Source organism: Arachis ipaensis, chromosome B6 (genome assembly GCF_059453495.1).
Source record: "Arachis ipaensis isolate K30076 ecotype BB chromosome B6, ASM5945349v1, whole genome shotgun sequence".
Taxonomy (NCBI): domain Eukaryota; kingdom Viridiplantae; phylum Streptophyta; class Magnoliopsida; order Fabales; family Fabaceae; genus Arachis; species Arachis ipaensis.
The window spans coordinates 151990730-152014531 of record NC_142441.1 but is presented as its reverse complement, the minus strand read 5'-3'; the positions used below and the strand labels follow the sequence as shown (position 1 = coordinate 152014531).

At 26.2% G+C, this 23802-nt stretch overlaps 4 protein-coding genes across 5 annotated transcripts; 3 read left to right on the top strand and 1 right to left on the bottom strand.

Moving 5' to 3' along the window:
* Positions 1 to 919: 919 nt before the first annotated feature.
* On the top strand, positions 920 to 6464 carry LOC107647779 (serine carboxypeptidase 1). Of its 2 annotated transcripts, XM_088490059.1 has the most exons (8): positions 920 to 1397; positions 3597 to 3704; positions 4549 to 4832; positions 4906 to 5148; positions 5382 to 5488; positions 5718 to 5804; positions 5921 to 6026; positions 6161 to 6464. In XM_088490059.1, exons 1-8 carry the CDS (start codon positions 986 to 988, stop codon positions 6302 to 6304), a joined length of 1491 nt encoding a protein of 496 aa, XP_088346185.1. In that variant the 5' UTR covers positions 920 to 985; the 3' UTR covers positions 6305 to 6464. The 2 variants fall into 2 exon arrangements, with proteins under 2 accessions (XP_088346185.1, XP_088346186.1); XM_088490060.1 differs by lacking the exon at positions 5718 to 5804.
* Positions 6465 to 6638: 174 nt separating this feature from the next.
* LOC107605693 (polyadenylate-binding protein RBP47) lies at positions 6639 to 11165 on the bottom strand. The gene is made up of 6 exons (XM_016307656.3): positions 10352 to 11165; positions 8613 to 9075; positions 8068 to 8123; positions 7869 to 7999; positions 7656 to 7752; positions 6639 to 7089 (listed from the first exon to the last, which is right to left on the bottom strand). Exons 1-6 carry the CDS (start codon positions 10751 to 10753, stop codon positions 6925 to 6927), a joined length of 1314 nt encoding a protein of 437 aa, XP_016163142.1. The 5' UTR covers positions 10754 to 11165; the 3' UTR covers positions 6639 to 6924.
* A 4563-nt stretch (positions 11166 to 15728) lies between these two features.
* Positions 15729 to 16925, top strand: LOC107647778 (uncharacterized). Its single transcript, XM_016351827.1, has one exon. The coding sequence runs from the start codon at positions 15729 to 15731 to the stop codon at positions 16923 to 16925; it is 1197 nt and encodes a 398-aa protein (XP_016207313.1).
* A 4381-nt stretch (positions 16926 to 21306) lies between these two features.
* On the top strand, positions 21307 to 22500 carry LOC148563158 (uncharacterized). The gene has a single exon (XM_088491197.1). The coding sequence runs from the start codon at positions 21307 to 21309 to the stop codon at positions 22498 to 22500; it is 1194 nt and encodes a 397-aa protein (XP_088347323.1).
* Positions 22501 to 23802: the final 1302 nt, after the last annotated feature.

The window sequence follows — 23802 nt, the reverse complement described above, 5'->3', positions numbered from 1 at the left end:
CAATTTAATTTGAAAGGAATGAAGGCTCACCATCCCGAATTTAAGTTCATTTCATATTTTGAAGTTTAATAAGTATTTATAATGTTGATATTTAAAGATTATATTCATGACCCTTGAAAAAAAGTCCAAGAATTAGAACTTAAGTCATATCAATTCATAAAGCTGAACTACTTCTGAATTGGTTAAAATAATATGTAATACCTAATAAATTAAGGATTTTTTGCCATTATAAACACTACTAATTCAGTCTTTTATTCGTTCTTTATAAAATTAATAAAAGTGATATGCTTTATATAATTTAGTTAAAAATAACAAAAAAAAAATAATCTTATATAAAAATTAAATATATTTAAAAGAGACTCTTACTTAAAGAAGGATATTAGGAATATAACTATTCATGTTGTCTCTTTTTATTAGTTTAAATTTTAAAAAAAAAAATTATTTTATGACATAATATCAAAACTGTACGTGCGAAAAACTTAGAATTCAATCTTTAGATATTATTTTTATAATCGATAAAATAGTTTAAACTGAATTGATATAACTAATTAACTTTATACGTAACTCTTTAAATAAAGTTGAGATTTGATTAATTATTTAATTATTATGTATTAACAATATAAAAATATTATTTTACTCTATCAATGAATCCCGTTCAACACTTTAAATAAAATATTTTTTAAATAATAAATTAGATAATTAACTATATATATATATATATAATAGAATCTATTATTATTATTATGCTATAGTGATTGTTATATAACTTTGTTAACATACATTTTAAATTGAGATCACATTTTTTACATTTTTTAAATTAAAAGTATTTTTAATATTATAATAAGATATTATTCTAAATTTTTAGAATATTTTTTAAACATTATCAAACTTATATAGCCACCATATATGTATATGATTGAAGTTAACATATAACACAAGAAACAATACACAATACACTTACTCCAACATAACATAAAGAGAAGAGATGAATCTTATGATGATATCTTTGAAACTACTTTTGTTCATGAATTTGTCCATCATCATCATCACCACATGCAAGGCCAATCCTAACCAACAAGGTGAACACCTCTCTAAGTTCATTCATTCAAAGAGGTCTCATAATAATAATAACAACAATCCATCATCATCATCATTAGAAGCTTTCCTTTCTCATCTTCCACAACTACATGTTGTTGATGATGATGATGATCAAGAATCTAAGCTTAAAGAAGATGATAAAGTTGAAGGTCTACCAGGACAACCTGAAGGAGTGGATTTTGATCAATATGCTGGCTATATAACTCTTGATGCAAACAAAGGGAAAGCACTCTTCTACTACTTTGTTGAATCACCTCAAAATTCTTCCACCAACCCTCTTCTTCTATGGCTCAATGGAGGTATATGTTTCATCCAATTTTAACTCTCAATAACTTAGTTTAATAATATATATTTAGTTAATATATATTTACTAATTTGAATTAAGGCAAGAGTTTAATTTTAATGTACTAACAGTGTAAAACATTTTATATAATCGTGAATTTCACATTCGTTTTTTTGGATGATATATAATTCACGCAATTAATATAAAAAATAGTTATTTTTACTAATATGACATTATGTAATTAGATGCACGTGTAAAATTATCTTACATAGATAGTGTATCAAAATTAAATTCTTTTAAGTTAATAATGTATATTGGAAAAAAAAAAAAACATATATGATGAGGATTGAATAGTTTTGATTATTGAATGGGATAGTTAGTGACCCCACTCCAAATATTCCTTAGCCAAACACGGAAACACGACCATGATGATGATGATTGATGAGTTGTTATATCCTAATAAAAAATAACAATATAATTTTGGGGAATATTAGGAAGCAAATATTAGTAATGGAAAAAATCAAGAATTAATTAATGTTAACTCAAACATAAGATAAATATATACAAAAAAAAATGTTATTCCACCACTAAGCTAATTGTTACTATTTGATTACATGATTCATTATTCCTAATCTATGGCCTAATAACTTGAACCCATTAATATTGCTAATGGAATTCCAACACGAAAGCAATTATCCATGTCTACCACAGAACATGATAATAATGCATATGTGTGACTCCATTGATCACACACACAATTGTTTCTCTCATTGGTTCTTGAGGTTCTATATATGCCTCTCACTGCTTTTGAATCATCAATTATAATTTATAAATTAAGAAACATTGCATGTTAAAATTTAATTTGTTTCTTATTTTTTAGAAAAGTTTTGGTAAAACTTATTTGCTATTCAATATCGCATCAATATTCACATGTTTAATGTTAAATGGAATATGATTTTTTTTTATATGTTGACTTTATTTAAGATTCAGTTTTAATAATGTATTAACAATATAAAATTTGTACATTATTGTCTAACTAAATTCTTTAGATTATTATTTAAATAATAAATATCTCTTTATAATCTCTAAATTCATAAACATTTTTATAATTTTAAATATCTAATAAACATAATTATTAACTAAATTTTTTAAAATAAAATAATAAAATTAATATTGTTGAAAGCAAAATATTATCTAAAATATATAATTAAATATTGTCCAATTTTCTAATCAATTAAATATTGTTCAAATTATAATTTAAAGTAAAACAAATATTTTAAATACAAACACAAAAATAATATTTTAAATTGAATTATTATCTTAAAATATTTTTTTTTTAAATAAGTCCATTCCACTCCGTTAAAATCTGCCAAAATTCATGTATTAAACGATACGAATTAAACGAATTTTTTTATTATAACAATTATAAATTTTTAGTCCCTCCAAATATCTGTTTAACAAATTACACAAATTAACCCGAGGAATTTAGGCTCATTTGATACCCTACTCATATATGTGTATCTATAAAGAAGAGGGCTATAGAATTTCTCTTTTCAATGTCATATTTGGCAATATTAATTGTCTATTGTCAAAGCAAACAAAGAAAAGAATAAAAATAAAATAAAAGGCTATAGTTATTATCAGCCGACTTTAGGCCCACAAAAGTGCACATAGAGAAATTCTTTGGTAGATATAATTTCAACATGTATAATAGTTAGATAAAGTTATAATAAAATGATGTAAAATATAATTTAATTGAATATTAAATATTAAATATTATCACATCAATTCCTTATTGATTTTTTCAACAACAACAACTTGAATACTACATAACTCGGAGAATTTAAATGGAGGAAAAGTCTGAGTGCATACTTTTAATTGTAAATTACTTATTTCAAAGAGAAAAAAAAAATCCATATTATTACATGCATTATTTTACTGATTACATATTTAAATTAATTTTCAAAAAATTTTAGATCGAGTATTTTAAATTTTTATTCTAAAATTTTCTGACACAAATTGATCTCTTCTTAAAAAAAATTATTGTATAATAATATTTTCAGATTTAATTATTTTATAATAAAATTTGTTAACTAATATATATTTTTTAAGCGTTTTTTTTTTTTTTTAAATATAAGAGGGATCAATGAAAATAACAGCTATATCACTCTAAAACTGGCAATGTATAATATGTTAATGAAAAATGCATATGCAGGGCCAGGGTGCTCTTCTCTGGGGTTTGGAGCAATGGAAGAATTGGGACCTTTTAGAATCAATAGTGATGGAAGAACACTTTACAGAAATCCATATTCATGGAACAATGGTAAGCATTCACTATTATTAGTAAGGTGGAATTTTCCTTCTTTTTTTTTCACTATTATTATATACATGAATTAATATAATTTATACTCATATTTTTTAAAATTTATATATATAAATTAATAAAATTTATTTATTAAAAATAATTTAATATTTATATTTATTTGTTAAATAATAGTCAAAATTACTGATTCAAAAGTTGATCGATATAAATAGTTATATATTTAACAAATTAGTATTGAGTGACCAGAGTCATACTCATAACAGATCAAAACTAGAGAGATATTCTGATATCTTTTTTTAAAGATATTTGTTATTAACTAAAATTTAATACATATAATTGATTAAACTATATTATTTTTTGTTAAAATTAGATCAAACAAATTGATTTGATAAAAAAATTGGTAAACCAAATCTTGAACCAATTTAAATTAATATTCTTTTCTATAAAAAATGACTACAATAACTTTATTATAGAAAATGACTAAAATATTTTTATTATATATATTTTTTAATTTTAAAAATTTTAAATTCTAACTCTATAACGACACAAAGAAAAAAAAGGGATTAAAATTTAGGGTTCTTAAAATATATATATAAAAGAATATTTTAATAAACTTTTATAATAGAAATATTTTAATTACTTTTTATAAAAAAATATTAATTTAGATTGATTCAAGATATAATTTATTGATTTTTTGGCCAAATCAATTTATTTGATAAAAATAATATAATTTAATCAATTATATGTATTAAATTTTAATTATTTAAAAATATCTTAAAAAAAAAGACTTTTAACTAACTCCCTCAAAACTAAGGATGGTTTTGTTGTATGTAAAACATGGCAGTTGCAAACGTGATTTTCCTAGAATCACCAGCAGGTGTTGGATTTTCATATTCAAACACTTCCTCGGACTATGCTGAAATTGGTGACAGCATCACCGCCTTGGATTCTTACACATTCCTTGTGAAGTGGCTTGAGAGATTCCCACACTACAAAACACGTGACTTCTTCATAACTGGAGAAAGCTATGCTGGCCATTATGTCCCTCAGCTTGCTCACACTATTCTCTCATATAATAACATTGCAGCGTCAATTCACCAAACAGTTATCAACTTAAAAGGAATTGCGGTTAGTCAACACTCAACACACACATACACATTTATATTCGAGCAATTTAATTTTAATACACTGATACATGCAGGTTGGAAATGGATGGATAGATGATAATTTGTGTACAAAGGGTATGTATGATTATTATTGGTCACATGCTCTAAGCTCTGACGAATCCCATTCTGGAATTGAAAAATATTGTGACTATGTTAGCGGTAATTTCTCTTATGAATGCATCAAATATATGAACATGGCTGATGTTGAAGTTGGTGATATTGACATATACAACATATATGCTCCACCTTGTGATTCTTCATCTTCATCAAAATCTCCTGTAAGTTGTAGTATCTCATGTTAATTGGTTAATTAAAAAAAAAAGGTGATTTTTTTTAATGAACGGTAAATGCTAATATATTTAGGCAAGTTTTTTTCATCATTTGTAACCAAACAACTTTCATCTTCTAATTACATCTCGACTTGTTGTTTTTCATTAAAATAATTGTGAAGTTTTCATCTCAACTTTCATGGTTTATATGTGTGTCAATGAAACCATATCCAACATTGTAGGGCAATGATTTCGACCCTTGTTCTGATCATTACACAATGTCCTACTTGAATCTCCCAGAAGTTCAAAAGGCCCTTCATGCTAAAGCCACAAATTGGTCTTCTTGCAGGTATCCAATTGGTTCGATTTGAGTTATCCATAAAAAATCTTGTATAATAGACAATTAAACCTATTTCTCGACTCAATAGAAACAAAAAAAGTGAATAGAATCCAAAATAATGATAGATACTTGAAAAACAGGTTCGATCTTCAATAAATTTGTTTCCCTTCCCATAATAATGCCATAATCACAACATCAATTATACTCCATGAATTCCTTTTATCTGTCATAATCACAGCCTGGTGGGATGGACGGATAGTCCAGCAAGTATTCTACCAACTATAAATAGATTAATATCAAGTAACATAAGCATCTGGATTTATAGGTAAGACACTAGTTTTCATTTACCACTTGAATTCAAGATATACAATGATTTAATGAAGGCTTGGCTACATGTGTGACATTATTTATTGTTGTTGTTTATTTAATAATGTAATGCAGTGGCGACACAGATGGTCGAGTTCCCATAACTTCATCTAGGTATTCAATAAATGCCCTCAAACTTCCAGTACAAACACCTTGGCGTTCATGGTATTCTGCCAATCAGGTGATGAATTTAGAATTATATTAATTAATATATCAACATATTTTAATATTGATAGGCCATTATGTACGTATCCTTGTCTATATAGAACATTAGAGGTTGCAATTAGGTGACATAATTACATGCAAAATATGCAGGTTGGAGGATATGTTGTTGGGTATAAAGGGCTCACTCTTGTAACTGTAAGAGGAGCAGGGCACACTGTTCCAAGCTACCAACCTCAGAGGGCACTAACCATGATCTCATATTTTCTCAATGGAGAACTTCCACCAAAGAATTAAAATTCTCTAAAGTATATTGGTTATGAAAAAAATGATGTGAAATCTTGGTAGATGAGTCTCATGCCTAATTCAGGGGGAAAAGATAAACAAAAAATAGAATGGCTCCAACCGTGTGTTTAAAAAGAGTGTATAAATAATTCATTTCACTGCTTATTTCAAAGGATATTTAACATACCTAATATGCACACGAATTCCAATGAAAGAACCTGAAGTTTCATAGAAAAGACTAAAATGAATGATTGAATGATATGTAGGATCTGAATAATTGTGAAATCAAATAGTCAACTGATTTGGCAAAAGAAGAAAAGCTATCAAAAGCAAAGGAGACACAATATGTCAAGCAAGCACACTCAAATCTTTCATACTTAAATTATTCCAATAAACAAGTTCCTCATTATAGTTACTTTCCTATGAATGTAATCATATCATTAAATTAATCCCTAAAGTGCTACTTCAGGATGCCAAAATTCAACTCCACTCCACAATTAGGAGGGGGTTCTTATCAGAATTTTCAACAGATCAAGCAAGTTACAAATCAAGAGTTAATTTTCCTCATTCAAGCATGATGCTGTTGTTGTGACTTGTGAGAGGAGCTACTCCTGCAGTTGCACTTTGTTTCTTCAGTTTACTTGTTGTTGGTGGCCTCCATAGATAGGGTAAGCAGCGTAGGCAGCAGCATATATGCTTGGATCATGAGGAGGAGGCAATGCATATCCATAACCATCATAAACAGGGGCTCCGTAATAGGTGCCACTCCAGTGGTTGCCACCAAAGTCCATTCTAAACTGTTCTCCAAAGAAATACCCGTTGAGGTCATCACAAATGCAATTTAAAGACATACAACATGAAGAAAATCCAGTCAGTACTATTCTATCACTAATGTTCTAATAACATTTTTAAAAATGAATTCAGAAAACTTCAAATTTGTTGATATAAGCAGCCAAGGACCAAAAAGGTTCACATCCCTTAAGTTAGGTGCAAGAAATGGTATCCCTAGATGGATAATCATAAAAAATACTTGTTCTTGCAGACTAAGGCCACATTTGGAGATTGTCCCCAGGATAGAAATACGGGAGACGAAACCTGTCTCCAGAAAGATATAGGTAGAGAGGCAGACAAAATCTCTGTCTTAGGACAACTTTTTCTCTGCCCCTATTCTTTTAGTGTCTTTATATTTTGCATCTTCCACCTATGTTACATAGCCAGTTCCAAGCCAGGATAAAGGAGGAGGGTTGTGTTAGGCCCTCGACAGCTAGCATAAAAACTTAACTGAATCTATATGACTTGAGACAGTTATTGGCCATGAAAATCTATTTGAACATGCATGAGAATACGTGAAAGAGGAAATTGCCTGCTTATTTGCTGGATTACGGCCCCAAGAAAGACGAACTGTTTGCTTGCCAATCACTGTCCCATTTAGCTTCTGCAATGCCTCTTCAGCATTATTTCTGGAGAGGTGGTTGTTCAGAATGATATGAAGTTATTACATAAATAAAGAGAATAGGCAACATGTCCTCTCTGGCTCCATGAAAAAGCAATGATTCAAGAGTGCCAGAAAGTTTACCTGATTGCAAATTGGACAAAACCACACCCCTTTCCAACAGGTATCTTAACAGATACTATCTCACCATACTGAGAGAATTGCTGCCTAAGATCTTCATCTGTAACATTAGGGTCGAGTCCTCCAACAAATATCTATCATAAAATATCGGTTAGGAGAAAGCATAAAAATACAAAAGCTAATAACTGAGTGGGAAACTCACAGTTGTGTTTGTAGAATCTGCTTCAGATTGGCTGGATGCGCCATTTGCCTGGCCTCCTATAAAACGAAACAGAAAATTTTGAATATATTCAGTACAGGTATTTCAAACTCTTGTTGCAACATGCAATGGATAAACAAATTTAGAAAAGAGCACATCTCTATTATCAAAATCAAATTGAAGGGATGGGAAACCAAGACAAGAACAAATTGATGAAAAAATGAATTCAAGTAGTTCTATTTGCCTACTAAGTAGTATGTACAAAGATACCATGCTGCAGACCAATGACACTTGAGCTTGGCTCACATTATTAGAAGTGGTTTATTAATAAATCAGCAAATAAATTCAATGTTCATTCCTTAAAATACAAAATAGGTGTCATGTCACGGCATTTATTCACCATCTAGATTCCAGAAATAGAAATTGAGATAATCATCAATTCAACCATAATACTGTTGCTTATATGAGAATAAAAATGTAATTCTCAAAGTCCCCAAAGAGTAAATTCCATGCCAGAACTCAGAAACAAGTAATGTGATTTGGGATACCTTGATGGCCAGATGATTTCCTTGGAGTTGCAGCGCCAATACGCATAGGCCTGCTAGAACAGTAAACGCCATTCATTTGAGTCATAGCTTTCGTCCTCTCGCTATCATCTCCAAACCTAACGAAACCGTAGCCCTTTGAACGGCCAGTATTGGCATCAAAGACAACTTTTGCAGCTTTAACAGAAGGAAACACACTAGCAAACGTTTCATGCAACAAACTATCTGTAACATCTGCAGCTAAATCTCCTACAAAAATAGAAAGATCAGGAACATTGTCTGAGGACTTCTCTCCTGTACTAAATGTCGCCCAGTTCAGGCGGAAAGGTTGCTCTGTGTTCGGCATCAAAATTCCAGCATAACTCTGTAAAATCTTCTCAGCCGTGGCATGTGAATGAAATTCAACAAATCCATAACCCTCTGATAGACCAGTCTGCTTATTGCGAATAACCTTGATGGATGAAATCTGCAAAACCATATGGTAACAGTAAGTAGCAATACTATAGGTTTGTAAATGAAGCCATAAGAGAAGCACAAGAAGCATTTGATGTTGAAACAAGTTAAGATTTCAAAATTCCAGTTAATTTTCATCAAACTAGAGCGGCAACAAAGTAGAGACTGTGTCACCTTTCCAAAGTTATATAATCATACAAACACATAATCTTAGTTCCGATATATTTTTTATGTAATCTAAGTAATAGACTAAATAATGCACAAGATCTAGTTTCAAAGATTAGTATAGGCACTTGTATGAGTGAAGCATACTTCCTTCTAATATAACATTTTGTTCTTGTGTATAACATTTCTGTGACTCTCTCTTCAATAATAATATCTCAATGTAATTCACTATAATCATAATAAAAAAATTTCAACCACGATAAATATCATGTTAAAGCACTAAGATATGAATGAATATGCACTACAAAGAGAAGAAAACGATCAACAACATCTACATTTCCCACTAGATTCTTCAAACTTTAATCTTTAAATATAAGAAAAATTCCGAACTTATCATCAATGAGTGTGGTCCTTCTGTATTCTACAAAGGGAAAACTCTTATATGCAAACTAGACCAAATAAATGCACAACACCTTCATTTCCACGAAAATATTTACATTGCTATATTAAATTTAAAATATTACATTACTAAATCGGTACTTGATGAAAATGAGTAAAATAAAGCATACAACCTTACATCATAACTTCTGTGCAATGTGAATATAAACCTCTTTTCACTTACATCCAACCTTAGATTAATTTGGTTTTCTTTTATTGAATTTCAGTTTTACAGGCCATATAAAAGTAAAAATTAAACAAAGTAAAGCTTATAAAAGTTTGCTTCGATTCAAGGCTGAGATAAGCTTCAAAGCACAATGACAGCTTATAAAAGATACTACAAATCTATAACCCATTAAAACTTAAGAGACACCATCACAAGCAACTATTTGAACATTTGCATTTTAACATATATATTTTCTCTAAACTATCATTATTTGAAAAATCATTATACTTCATTATCAATACCATAACTATTAGAATACCACAACTAAATGCATTTACATGCTAAATCCAAGCTTAGCTATTAAAAATTACAAATTATACACACCAAATAACCAACTGAAGTAAAAGCTTTCACGTTACTTAAATCAACTCAAAAAGATATATGTTAGAAAGAAAAAACCAATAAGATATATAGCTTTCTCTGAAAATATAACAGAATTAACGGAAAATATGGATACGACCTCTCCGGCGGAAGCGAAGCATCGATGGAGATAGTTCTCATCCATCCAGTGATGCAAATCTCCAACCCAAACCGTCTTGTTCTCACCGCCGCCGGATCCATGCTGGTGCTGCTGGTGGTTGTGGTGAGCCACGTGAGGCGGAGGAGGTGGAGCCGGCGCGTGGTAGGGATGGTGATAAGGCACGTAGTGAGGCGGCGCGTAGTGCTGCGGCGGCAACATGTGGTGCTGCATTACCATGGCCGCCGCAGGATACGGCATCCACTGCTGCGTCGGCACCGCAACGGCCGGTGGATGTTGCCGTTGTTGCTGCTTCGGTTGTTGCGGTTGATGGTTGTCTGACGACGGTTGCTGTTGTTTGTGTTGGTTTTGCTGCGGCGAATCAGAACCGTTGGATTGTTCCATCTTGTTAACTGAAAAAGAAAGAAACGGTTACAACAATAACAGAGAAACTTTCTCTCTCTGTAACAGAAACGGGTGAGGAGTGAGGTTTTTTAGTTTTAGAGAGAGAAAGAGGTGAATCTGGGAAAATTGGGAAGAGAGAGAAAGAGAGAAAGAGAGCGGGGCGCGGTGGAAGGGTATAACTAAACTTAAGAGGATGAAGGATACATGGGTTGGGTTTGTTTCGTAAACGCGGTCGTTCTTGTGGCCGTTGGATTTCACGAATGGGGTTTGGTGTCAGCCGTTGGATCTGATTGTGAGGGATTTGCACGAATGCCAAGCAAACCACTTTATATACGATGAGAGTTTCGGTGTCTCAGTGTGGACAGTGTGGTTTCTGCATCCGCCGCCAGATTTTCGTTTCTTTCCCTGCCTCTTCTCTCCTGCAATTTCTTTTCTTTTTATAAATGTTTATTTAGAATCAATTTCTATAAACTCACATCACATCGCGTTTGATAAAATTTTTATTTTTAAAAAATAATTTATAAAAATTAAATTAAAAATAACTTTTAACAAATATAAATAATAATAAATTTATGTGTTTCATAAAATATTTTTTTAAATTTAAAAATATTATAATTGACGTTAACGTAAAAATTAAATTTAGATATTAATTAATATATGAGATTATATTAGATTTTTTAATTTTAATAAATATAAATTATTTTTAAAAATTTTATTTTAAATACTTTTAAAAATATTTATATCTTTTAAAAGTTACAAGCACAAGTACATGATTATACAGTTTTTTTAATTTAATAAATAAAAAATAAAGAGCTTATACTTATAAAATTTGAAAAACACAAATACTGAAATACTTCAAAAAAATTTATCAAAGTTTCATAAGATAAAAATAATAATTTATATAAATATTTAATAATTTTAATTTTCATATACTGATAATTAAAAATATTTTTACATTGATAATATATAAAAATTAAATTTATATTTAATTATATTATCACATAAATTTCAAAAATTATTAAAACGTATTAATTTGATTAAATAATTATATAAAATATAAAATTATTTATACCGCCAATATAATAAAATTTAAGTTTTTTATTTAATTAAAAAAAATGTTCTAGAGTTTTATGATTATCAACGTTTCGTGTATACAATGGCATGTATGAATTTAAAATTTAATTTTAATACATTAATAATATTTTATATAATTATTTAATTAATTTTATTTATATAAATAATAAAAATATTATATGTATATAAAAAATTAGTTATTAATTAATTATCGTATATTTTTATATAAATACATATATTATTCAATGAATAATATTTTATTTTTAAAAAAATATATATTTTATGTTTTACAAAAATATTATTTATATATTAAAATTAGTCATTAAAATTAATTATTAATGTATTTATATATAAATATATATAATTTAATTTTTTTAATATATATTTATATTTTAATATATATTGTATACTAATGACTAATTTTGATGACTAATTTTAATATATACATAATACAATTATATATTTTAACATATATTTTATGTAAATAACTAATTTAGTGACTGATTTTTTATGTATATACAGTATATTAATATGAATAATTGTTCACACAATGAGTAATAAGTATAAAAGATAATTAATTTATTGACCTAGAATATTTAAGTGTAAAATATGTTTTCATATATGGGTATAAGCATTAAATTATTAGATCTAATTAAAAAGAGGAATAAAATTTAATAAAAATATCCATAATAAATTTTAAGAGTAATATTATATATCTAAATTTTTTATGAATCAAAATTAATCAAGTTAAATAATAAAATTTAGAATAATAATAATTATAACTAACTTTAATATATATTTTAATATATATTCTATATAAATAATTAATTTAATGGCTGATTTTTATTTTATGTATATACAGCATATTAATATCAATAATTGTTTACATAATGAGTAATAGGTATAAAAGATAATTAATTTTATTGACCTAGGATATTTAAGTGTAAAATATGTTTCCATAAATGGGTATAAGCATTAAATTCATAGATCTGAAAAGAGGAACAAAATTTAATAAAAATATCCATAATAAATTTAAGAATAATGTTACATATTCAATTTTTTTATAAATCAAGACTAATTAAATTAAATAATAAAATTTAGAATAATAGTAATTATAATTAATTTTTGTTATGTTAAATTAATTTAGTTGGACTTAATTAACAAAAAAAATTTAAATATGTACCATTGTTTAAATTTTAAAAACTTCTGAAAAGGTATAGGTAATTGATAATATGATTTAAATCATTCTCCGTTATCTTTCTACTACTTTTAAATACAGAAAGTTTTACAATTTTTATTTTTTATATTTTATAAATAAAAAAAATAATTTCAGACTTTTGCTCAGTAAAAATTATTAGAATATATATAATTCTAAATCATTAGTCTGAGAATACTTAAAACTTAAAAGAATAAAATATTTTAATAATTTTATTTATATAATAGTATTTTAGAATAATTAATCATGTGTTAATTAATTCATGTTGAATTATTTGGTTGAAAATTATTTTAAGTTAATCTATTATGTTTGGAATGTATACAAAATTTCGTTTTAAGTGGTAAGATTACAAAAATAACTATAAAATTATTATTTATATTATCTAATAATAGTATATATATTAATAGGTACTACTCTACTTTTCTTATAAATTAAATATTTATAATAATAATAATAATAAATATGAAGTTAATTAAAATAGTAAATATCTACCCTTCTAACTAGGTTTTGGATTTGAATATTCAAAATAGCAAAAATATATTGTTTAGGTTATATATAATAAATTACATTTCACGAAAAATTACATTTCACGAAAAAAAACATACATCAAACTTATTCCATATTCATTTTATATAATATAAGGATTCTTTTTAGAATAAATTTAAAAAATCAATTTTTAAAAAAAATTCTAAATTTTAATTATCAGTTTTTTTTTTTTTTTTTTTTTTAGGTTCACCACAATTTGTCCAGTTACTCCACAAACTAGAAGTTCACAATTTGCCTAGTCATTCAATGAACTGAGAGGTAAAAGCGTGTAGTTCGTTCATTTAAACATTAGGTGAACTGTATGAAAAAAAACAGATAATGATAATTAAAGTCGTTTTAATTTTTTTAGAAAATAATGTATTTTTTAATTTATTCCAGAAAAAAAAAATGATACTTGAGGTTAAACTGAAAAAATAATTAGAATTCCAAACAATGCACTTTTGCTTATAATCATAAACTTCAAAATATTATTTTCACTTATAAATTATTTTTCAGAAATATTATTCGTACACTAAAATTAGTCACTAAAATCAGCCACTAAAATCAACCACCAATGTATTTGTGTATATAAACATGTGTGATTTTATTTATTTTCAACTTGTATTTGTATTTGGTATATATTTTATACTGATAGCTGACTTTAGTAACTGATTTTAGTGTGCACGTAGCATTATTTTTTAGCTTAAAATTAGTATTTTGATTATAAGCTATTTTCATATTTATACCCAAACATAATTTATTTTTGAAAGAAAAAACGGTTTTTGAAAAACAAGTTCTTTTTGTCTGAGTTCCCAAACATGCTCTTTCATGAATTGCAAACTTTTCAATCCAAAACCCAACTTGAACAGTGTGACTTATTATGAGATAACAAAGTTTCCGATCCATTAGCCTTTGTCAATCCAAAAACTTTGAGTTGGATCAGAACTCATAGGCTTGTGAGTTGTGACTTAGCCCATCCAATGATACCTCGGACCTTACCTCTGAAATGTCTTAAGTTGCAATATGTAAAGACCAAAAATCATACTATATAATAATAAAATAAATTATTTATAAACTAACTTGAGTTGATCAATTTATTCGTCTGTTTAAATAAATATCAAGAGTTTAAATTTTACTTTGTGTATGTAGTAGTAATCTATTAGCCAACGGTAATTCTCAAATGATACTCAAATCCGCAACGAATTAATCATTAATTTGTCAAACTAAGAGAAATCATAAACAAAAAAAATATTTTTCATAAAATAAAAAATAATATGTATATAAAAATTAATTACTACTATATATTTGTATATAAATATATATTTTATTTAACTTATTTTAAATATATATATATATATATATATATATTATATATATATTGACTAATTTTTTGAAAAATAATATATGGTTATTATATATGAAAATAATATATTAGTATATTATAGGGTATTTGAGCTAGTATAGCGCTACAATATTCAAAAATTAAGAGTTTGAAACAAACTGATTACAATTTTGATTCAAAATATTCTTAAAATTTTGAACTTTGAAACAAAATATTTTTTTATAAAAAATTGTTGAAAAATTACAAAATGTCTAATTTTTAGTAAAAAAATATTATAATTTACAACATATTAAAATTTTGATACAAAAATTTTATTATAAATATCTATTTTTTTTACTGTATCTAATTAACATGTAAAATAATTACACATCAATCGAAAAATAAGTGAAAAGAATCAGGAACCAATAATTATTGGTTGATTTGATAAGTAATACATTATTTTGAACCCAACCAATTAGTTATAAACTTATAATAAATTGACGAAATAGATTTTAAGTTTCTAACCATTAAAACAATTAATATCTTATTACTATCGCTGGTTTAAAGTTTAAACCATATTTGAAAGAAGATATTCTAATTTTGAATTGAGATATTCTAATTTTATAAAAAGATAATTCTATTTACCGCGTAAAATAATATCTAAAAATAGAAAGAAGCAAATCAGAAAGAAATATAATGTGATCTTAAAAGAAAACAAACCAAATTTTTCAATATTCAGCACTTAAATTAAATTTTCTTCTATATATATAAATATGTATAGGATCAAATTATCAGCTAGAGCTAGAGTTTTATATAACTTCGACAAAGAGAAAAAAAATATGGCATCATTGTGTGAGGATGAATTGCTTCACATATTTTCCTTTCTTCCAACAAAATCAATATGTAAGTTTCAATCTCTTTGCAAATCTCTTCATCATGAAATTCATGGAGCCAGATTTAGGATGAACCATGCACAAAATATATCTCTAAAAGATGATACTTACATCTTCATTCAACCAAGAATATTTTTCAATAACTTCGACAAGGATGAATTATTCCATCTGTTGTCGCCACTGTCACCGTCGTCACCGGCTGGAGAAGAAGAATCGAATTTCCATGAGCAGCTGCCTAGAAATTTCTTGCAATTCTTGAAGAAGGTAAAAATTCTTGCTTCAAGCAATGGTTTAATTTTGTGTCAAAGTAATAGTAATAAGGAGCTATGTTTATGTAACCCTATAACACAAACATGGCTCCCAATTACTACTCCATCCACTCTACCTGAAAGTCCTTTTCATGAAGCCAATATTTTCTTCAAGTGCATGAATAATAAGGGTTTGGATTATTTGGATGATTACTTGATAATTTTGATTGAGGGGACACCAGAATGGGGGCAACATGTTATTATTAAATTATATTCGTCAAAAGAAGGTATATGGAGAAGAATGGAGAATGATTTTTTTGTTGGTCCAATGAATATGAGACTCGATAATTCTGTTTATCTTCAAGAAAAATTGTTTCTGATTTCAAATAGTCCTTCTGTTTTTAAGAAGGGTTCTCATTATCTTCCACTATATATAATGGCCTATGATTTTGCGGCCGGTGGCGAATCAACGACGGTCAACCTACCAGAAGATACTTTAGAAGCTTCTCTTGATTGGAATTGTGATCTAAGAATTTTTGAATGGGGGAAGGAGAAGAATTTGGATCATTCTCTTTGCTTAGTTAGGTACATGAAAGGTTGTTTTACTATATGGATTTTGATAGATTCAAAGTCAAGTAAATGGAAAAGGATTTTGGAAATTAAGGTTGAAGAGATAGGGTTGAAGGAAGAAAATCCTAATGTTCAAGGGTTTAGAATTGTTAATGGGAATTGTTTGGTTTTTGTAACCGGGAGAAAAGTGTATGGATATTATTGTTTCAATGATCAAAGTTGTTGGAGATTGAAAGAAATATGTGAACATAAATGGGATAATATTAGAATTAATTTGATCTCTTATTCTCCAACTCTTCGACCTTGTGGAAACAATATGACTTGAAATTAATTCAAATTCTAGTTTTAGTATTGCGTTTGTTTGTGTATAAGTAGCAGAGTCTTTTTTTTTTTTTAAATTGATGTAATCCGAATGATGAATTTAATTGATATTATTTATATTTAAATTTAAATTAAATACGATATATATAATTTCAAAATTTGAGTTAAATATTGCAACTTCTTTATTATGACATCGTAGAATATTTATTTATAATTTTAATAAATTTTTATACATGTATATAAATCAATTTAAATAAAATTAATTTATTTATTAAACAATGATATATAATGATATATAATATATATACACACATGTTTTGGCTCTTGTGGTTGGGATGCTACAGTGGCACCAAAGAAGTGGAAGAATAAGATCAAAACATATCTTGTAGAAGATATACCAAATTTTTAAATTTAATTTAAGTTTCCAAATTTAATTTTAAATTTTCAAACATATCCTCTTTATAAGTTTCGGCTTATTTTATTTGTTTGAAATTAAGTTAAATCTACATAATTTTGTTGACTTGTCTTGTGACTCTTCTTATAATCTTATTCTTCGTTCCAAACAAAAACAAGCTATGCTATAAAAAATAGAAAGATTAAATGCTAATAATTATTAAATGCTAATAATTATATAGTATTGTTTTTAGTATTCTATTTTAGTATGTTATAATTTTTTATTATTATAATAAAATTAATATTTATTTATTTATTAACTTAAAAATAACATATAAAAATTGATAAGTTAAGTACTCTTTTTTATTACAAAATTTTTATTAATGTTTATATAGGTTGATTTTGCATTAAATTTAATAGTCCAAATTTTATTTATAAATAGAACTCAATTAGCCAGTAAATCGAAACAGACTCATTCAAACTATAATTCGAATTCCTCAAGTACTAATTCGAATCAGCTAGATTCGAACTCCCTATACATAATTCGAATAAGGTTGATTTGAACTTTTCCTGCATGATTCAAATCAGTCTAATTCGAACTAATAAGACTGTAAACTCCCTCACTAATTCGAAGAGGTTTGATTCGAATTACTAAACTTTTTAGTTCGAATAGGGTTGATTAGAATTATATAGAGACATACTTTTTGTTGATCCATGTCTCATTTTTTCGTTTGGCTTAATCATATAAAATCTCATGCAAGCTGGTTTAATACTGTTATTTACCCTAAATATTATATATAATTTAAATTTTTAATATATATTTATATTTTAATATATATTTTATATTGATGACTAATTTTAGTGGTTGGTTGATTTTAATATATATAATAATTATATATTTCAACATATATTATTCTATGTAAATAACTAATTTAGTGACTGAATTTTTATATATGTACAGTATATTAATATGAATAATTATTGTTTACACAATGAGTAATAAGTATAAAAGATAATTAATTTTATTGACCTACGATATTTAAGTGTAAAATATGTTTTCATATATGGGTATAACCGTATAAGTATTAAATTCATAGATCTAAAAAGAGGAATAAAATTTAACAAAAATATCCATAATAAATTTTAAGAGTAATACTATATATCTAAATTTTATGAATTAAGAGACTAACTAAGTTAAATAATAAAATTTAGAATAATAATAATCATAACTAATTTTAATATACATATAATATAATTATATATTTTAATATATATTCTATATAAATAATTAATTTGGTGGCTGATTTTTATTTTATGTATATACAGTATATTAATATGAATAATTGTTTACACAATGAGTAATAGGTATAAAAAGATAATTAATTTTATTCACCTAGAATATTTAAGTGTAAAATATGTTTCCATAAATGGGTATAAGCATTAAATTCATAGATATGAAAAGAGGAATAAAATTTAATAAAAATATCCATAATAAATTTTAAGAATAGTGTTGCATATTCAAGTTTTTTATAAATTAAGACCAACCAAATTAAATAATAAGACTTAGAATAATGATAATTATAATTAATTTTTGTTATGTTAAATCAATTTAGTTAGATTTAATTAATAAAAAAATTTAAATGTGTATCATTGTTTAAATTTTAAGAACTTCTGAAAAGGTATAGGTAATTGATAATAATTTTTAAACTTAAATCAAAAGAGTTTTTTGAATCAGTTAAAAAAATTTGGTTATCTAATATGATTTAAATCATTTTCCGTTATCTTTCTACTACTTTTAAATACCGAAAGTTTTTAAATTTTCATTTTTTATATTTTATAAATAAAAAAATAATTTCAGGCTTTTGCTAAGTGAAAATTATTATAATATATATAATTCTAAATCATTAGTATGAGGATACTTAAAACTTAAAAGAATAAAATATTTTAATAGCTTTATTTATATAATAGTATTTTAGAATAATTAATCATGTGTTAATTAATTCATGTTGAATTATTTGGTTGAAAATTATTTTAAGTTAATCTATTATGTTTGGAATGTATAAAAACTTTAGTTTTAAGTGGTATGATTACAAAAAAAATATAAAATTATTATTTATATTATTTAATAATAGTATATATATTAATAGGTATTAATATACTTTTCTTATAAATTAAATATTTATAATAATAACAAATATGAAGTTAATTAAAATAGTAAATATCTACCCTTCTAACTAGGTTTTGGATTTGAATATTCAAAATAGCAAAAATATATTGTTTAGGTTATATATAATAAATTACATTTCAGGAAAAAAAAAATATACATCAAACTTATTCCATATTCATTTTATATAGTATAAGGATTTTTTTGGAATAAGTTTAAAAAATCAATTATTTTTTAAAAAAATTCTAAATTTTAATTATCAGTTTTTTTTTTTGTAGGTTCACCACAATTTGCCCAGTTACTCCACAAACTGAGAGGTAAAGCGTGTAGTTCGTTCATTTAAACATTAGGTGAACTGTATGAAAAAAAAAACAGATAATGGTAATTAAAGTCGTTTTAATTTTTTTAGAAAATAATGTATTTTTTAATTTATTCCAGAAAAAAATGATACTTGAGGTTAAACTGAAAAAATAATTAGAATTCCAAACAATGCACTTTTGCTTATAATCATAAACTTCAAAATATTATTTTCACTTATAAATTATTTTTCAGAAATGCTATTCGTACACTAAAATTAGTAACTAAAATCAGCCACCAATATATTTGTGTATATAAACATGTGTAATTTAATTTATTTTCAACTTATATTTATATTTGACATATATTTTATACTGGTGGCTGACTTTAGTAACTGATTTTAGTGTGCACGTAGCATTATTTTTTAGCTTAAAATTAGTATTTTCGATTATAAGCTATTTTCATATTTATATCCAAACATAATTTATTTTTGAAAGAAAAAACAGTTTTTCAAAAACAAGTTATTTTTTCTGAGTTCTCAAACATGGTCTTGCATGAATTGCAAAATTTTCAATCCAAAACCCAACTTGAACATTGTAGTATTGTACAAAGTTTCCGATCCATTAGCCTTTGTCAATCCAAAAACTTTGAGTTGGATCAGAACTCATAGGCTTGTGAGTTGTGACTTAGCCCATCCAATGATACCTCGGACCTTACCTCTGAAATGTCTTAAGTTGCAATATGTAAAGACCAAAAATCATACTATATAATAATTTTATAAACCAATTTGAGTTGGTCAAGTATCAATTTATTCGGCTGTTTAAATAAATTTTTGTTGATTTGATAAGTAATACATTATTTTGAACCCAATTAATTAGTTATAAACTTATAATAAATTGACGAAGTAAATTCTAAGTTTCTAACAATCAAAATAATTAATATTTTATTATTATCGTTTGTTTAAAGTTTAAACCATATTTTGAAAGAATATATTCTAATTTTAAATTGGGATATTCTAATTTTATAAAAAGATAATTCTATTTATTACGTAAAATAACATCTAAAAATACAAAGAAGCAAATCAAAAAGAAATCCAATGTGATTTTGAAAGAAAACAAACCAAATTTTTTAATATTCTATTAAACTACTCTTTCATTTTAGCCCATGACAATAATAAAGAAGTCTCGTGACCCATAAATTTAACCCAACAGAATACATAAATTCAATTACAATTTTAGTCTTTATTATCTTATCTTGTCTTATCTTTATCTTATTTTTATTTACTTTTATCTTTCATAGGACAATGTTCTATATATATTTAGTTTTACCTTCATAGTTTACATTTCAATTCAATTCAATCAATCAACAATCAATAAAATTTTTTTCATCTACTCTTTTCCTATTCTTTCACAAATTTATCATATTCAACACTTAAATTAAATTTTCTTCTATATATAAAAATATCTATAAGATCAAGGGTTCATTACTAGCCAAAGTTCCATAATTTCAATAAAGAGAGAAAACAAAAAATATGGTATCTTTGTGCGAGGATGAATTGCTTCACATATTCTCTTTTCTTCCAACAAAATCAATATGCAAGTTTCAATTTCTTTGCAAATCTCTTCATGATGAATTTCATGGAGCCAGCTTTAGGATGAGCCATGCACAAAATATGTCTCTAAAAGATGATACTTGCATCTTCATTCAACCGGAGATATTTTTCAACAGCTTCAATAAGGATAAATTATTCCATCTGTTGCCACCACCGCTGCCATCGCCACCGACCGGAGAAGAATCAAATTTCTATGAGCAACTGCCTAAAAATTCCTTGCAATTCTTGAAGAAGGTACAAATTCTTGCTTCAAGCAATGGTTTAATTTTGTGTCAAAGTAATAGTAATAAAGAGCTTTGTTTATGTAACCCTATAACACAAACATGGCTCCCAATTACTACTCCATCCACTTCACCTGAAAGTCTTTTTCATGAAGCCAATGTTTTCTTCAAGTGCATGAATAATAAGGGTTTGGATTGTTTGGATGATTACTTAATAATTTTGATTGAGGGGACACCGGAATGGGGGCAACATGTTATTATTAAATTATATTCGTCAAAAGAAGGTGTATGGAGAAAAATGGAGAATGATTTTTTTGTTGGTCCAATGAACATGAGACTCAATAATTCCGTTTATCTTCAAGAAAAACTCTTTCTTATTTCAAATAGTCCTTCTTCTTTTAAGAAGGATTCTCATTATCTTCCACTATATATAATGGCCTATGATTTCGCGGCTGGCGGCGAATCGACGACGGTAAACCTGCCGGAAGATACCTTAGAGGCTTCTCTTGATCGGAATTGTGATCTAAGAATTTTTGAATGGGGAAAAGAGAAGAACTTGGATCATTCTCTTTGCTTAGTTAGATATATGAGAGGTTCTTTCACTATATGGATTTTAATAGATTCAAAGTCAAGTAAATGGAGAAAGATTTTGGAAGTTAGGATTGAAGAAATAGGGTTGAAGGAGGAAAATCCTAATGTTCAAGGGTTTAGAATTGTTAATGGAAATTGTTTGGTTTTTGTAACCGGAAAAAAGGTGTATGGATATTATTGTTTCAATGATCAAAGTTGTTGGGGATTGAAAGAAATATGTGAACATAAATGGGATAATATTAGAATTAATTTGATCCCTTATTCTCCAACTCTTCGACCTTGTGGAAGTAATGTGGCTTGAAATTAATTCAAGTTCTAGTTTTGGTATTACATTTGTGTATAAGTAGAATCTTTTTTTTTTAAATTGATGTAATTCGAATGATGAATTTAATTGATATTATTTATATTTAAATTTAAATTAAATATGATATATATAATTTCAAAACTAGAGTTAAATATTGCAACTTCTTTATTATAATATCGTGGAATATTTATTTATAATTTTAATAAATTTTTATAAATATATATAAATAAATCAATTTAAATAGAATTAATTTATTAAACGATGATATATAATATATATACACACATGTTTTGGCTCTTGTGGTTGGGACGCTACAGTGGCACCAAAGAAGTGGGAGAATAAGATCAAAACATATCTTTAAATTTAATTTAAGTTTTCAAATAATTTTGTTGACTTATCTTGTGACTCTTCTTATAATCTCATTCTTCGTTCCAAACAAAAACAAGCTATGCTATCAAAAACAGAAAGATTAAATACTAATAATTATTAGTTATTTAAAAAGATATGTGAATTTTGTGATATCTTATTATATTATTTAGCTAAAATTCAGTCTATAATATTTTTTTTTTATTTATCCTTCGCTTATTAAAGGAGAAAAAAATCAGTGGTACGTACGAATACGATGAGATTATATATATACACACACCTCAAATTAAAACAATAATAAGGCCAATATACGAAAATAAAATATTTAATTTCTAAAATTATGGAAATAGAATTTTTTCAATTTGAATACGAAAATGTAATTTTCTATAAATTTATGTAAATCGTGAAAGGATCAAATTTATGTAAATCGCTAGAGGAGTTCTACCCCCACGATTTATGTTGATGAAGCATTTGGGAAGAAATTGTTAGAGGAGTTTTACGATTTATGTTGACGAAGTATTTGGGAAGAAACTGTAGTAGGGGTCTACGATTTTTATGATGATGCAAAATATGCATAAACATGCAAAACACGCACCGAGTTGTGCTATATATACCAACCTAAAGTGAATGATGTGATAGTAGAGTATCATTTTTTTTTTTCAGTAATCTGCCCTTTTATTTGTTTTACGCTTAAAAAATTAAAAAATTCTAAAATAATAGTCTAAAACAGGGAGTATATTTGAACTTAGTTAAAAGAAAAAGCTGAATACACTAAATGTTTGTTGACATGGCCAGACCTTCAAAATACTTGTCTCTAATGATGTTGTAAGCTTGCAACTTTTCTTGAGGTTTTTTTTTTTTTTTTTGAATTTATCCTTCTTAAGTCACTAAAAAAAATTATTAACAAATATATGGAATTATATATCATCCAAA

Bases quoted from the DNA above. Each gene is read 5' to 3' on its own strand.
- LOC107647779 (XM_088490059.1), top strand. From the start codon at position 986: ATGAATCTTATGATGATATCTTTGAAACTACTTTTGTTCATGAATTTG. The intron at 4,833-4,905 runs GTTAGTCAACAC...TGATACATGCAG, and splicing joins TCAACTTAAAAGGAATTGCG to GTTGGAAATGGATGGATAGA. The intron at 5,489-5,717 runs GTATCCAATTGG...TCATAATCACAG, and splicing joins ACAAATTGGTCTTCTTGCAG to CCTGGTGGGATGGACGGATA.
- LOC107605693 (XM_016307656.3), bottom strand. From the start codon at position 10,753: ATGGAACAATCCAACGGTTCTGATTCGCCGCAGCAAAACCAACACAAA. The intron at 9,076-10,351 runs GTCGTATCCATA...ATGGTTTTGCAG, and splicing joins GCTTCGCTTCCGCCGGAGAG to ATTTCATCCATCAAGGTTAT. The intron at 8,000-8,067 runs GTGAGTTTCCCA...ATTTTATGATAG, and splicing joins CAGATTCTACAAACACAACT to ATATTTGTTGGAGGACTCGA.
- LOC107647778 (XM_016351827.1), top strand. From the start codon at position 15,729: ATGGCATCATTGTGTGAGGATGAATTGCTTCACATATTTTCCTTTCTT.
- LOC148563158 (XM_088491197.1), top strand. From the start codon at position 21,307: ATGGTATCTTTGTGCGAGGATGAATTGCTTCACATATTCTCTTTTCTT.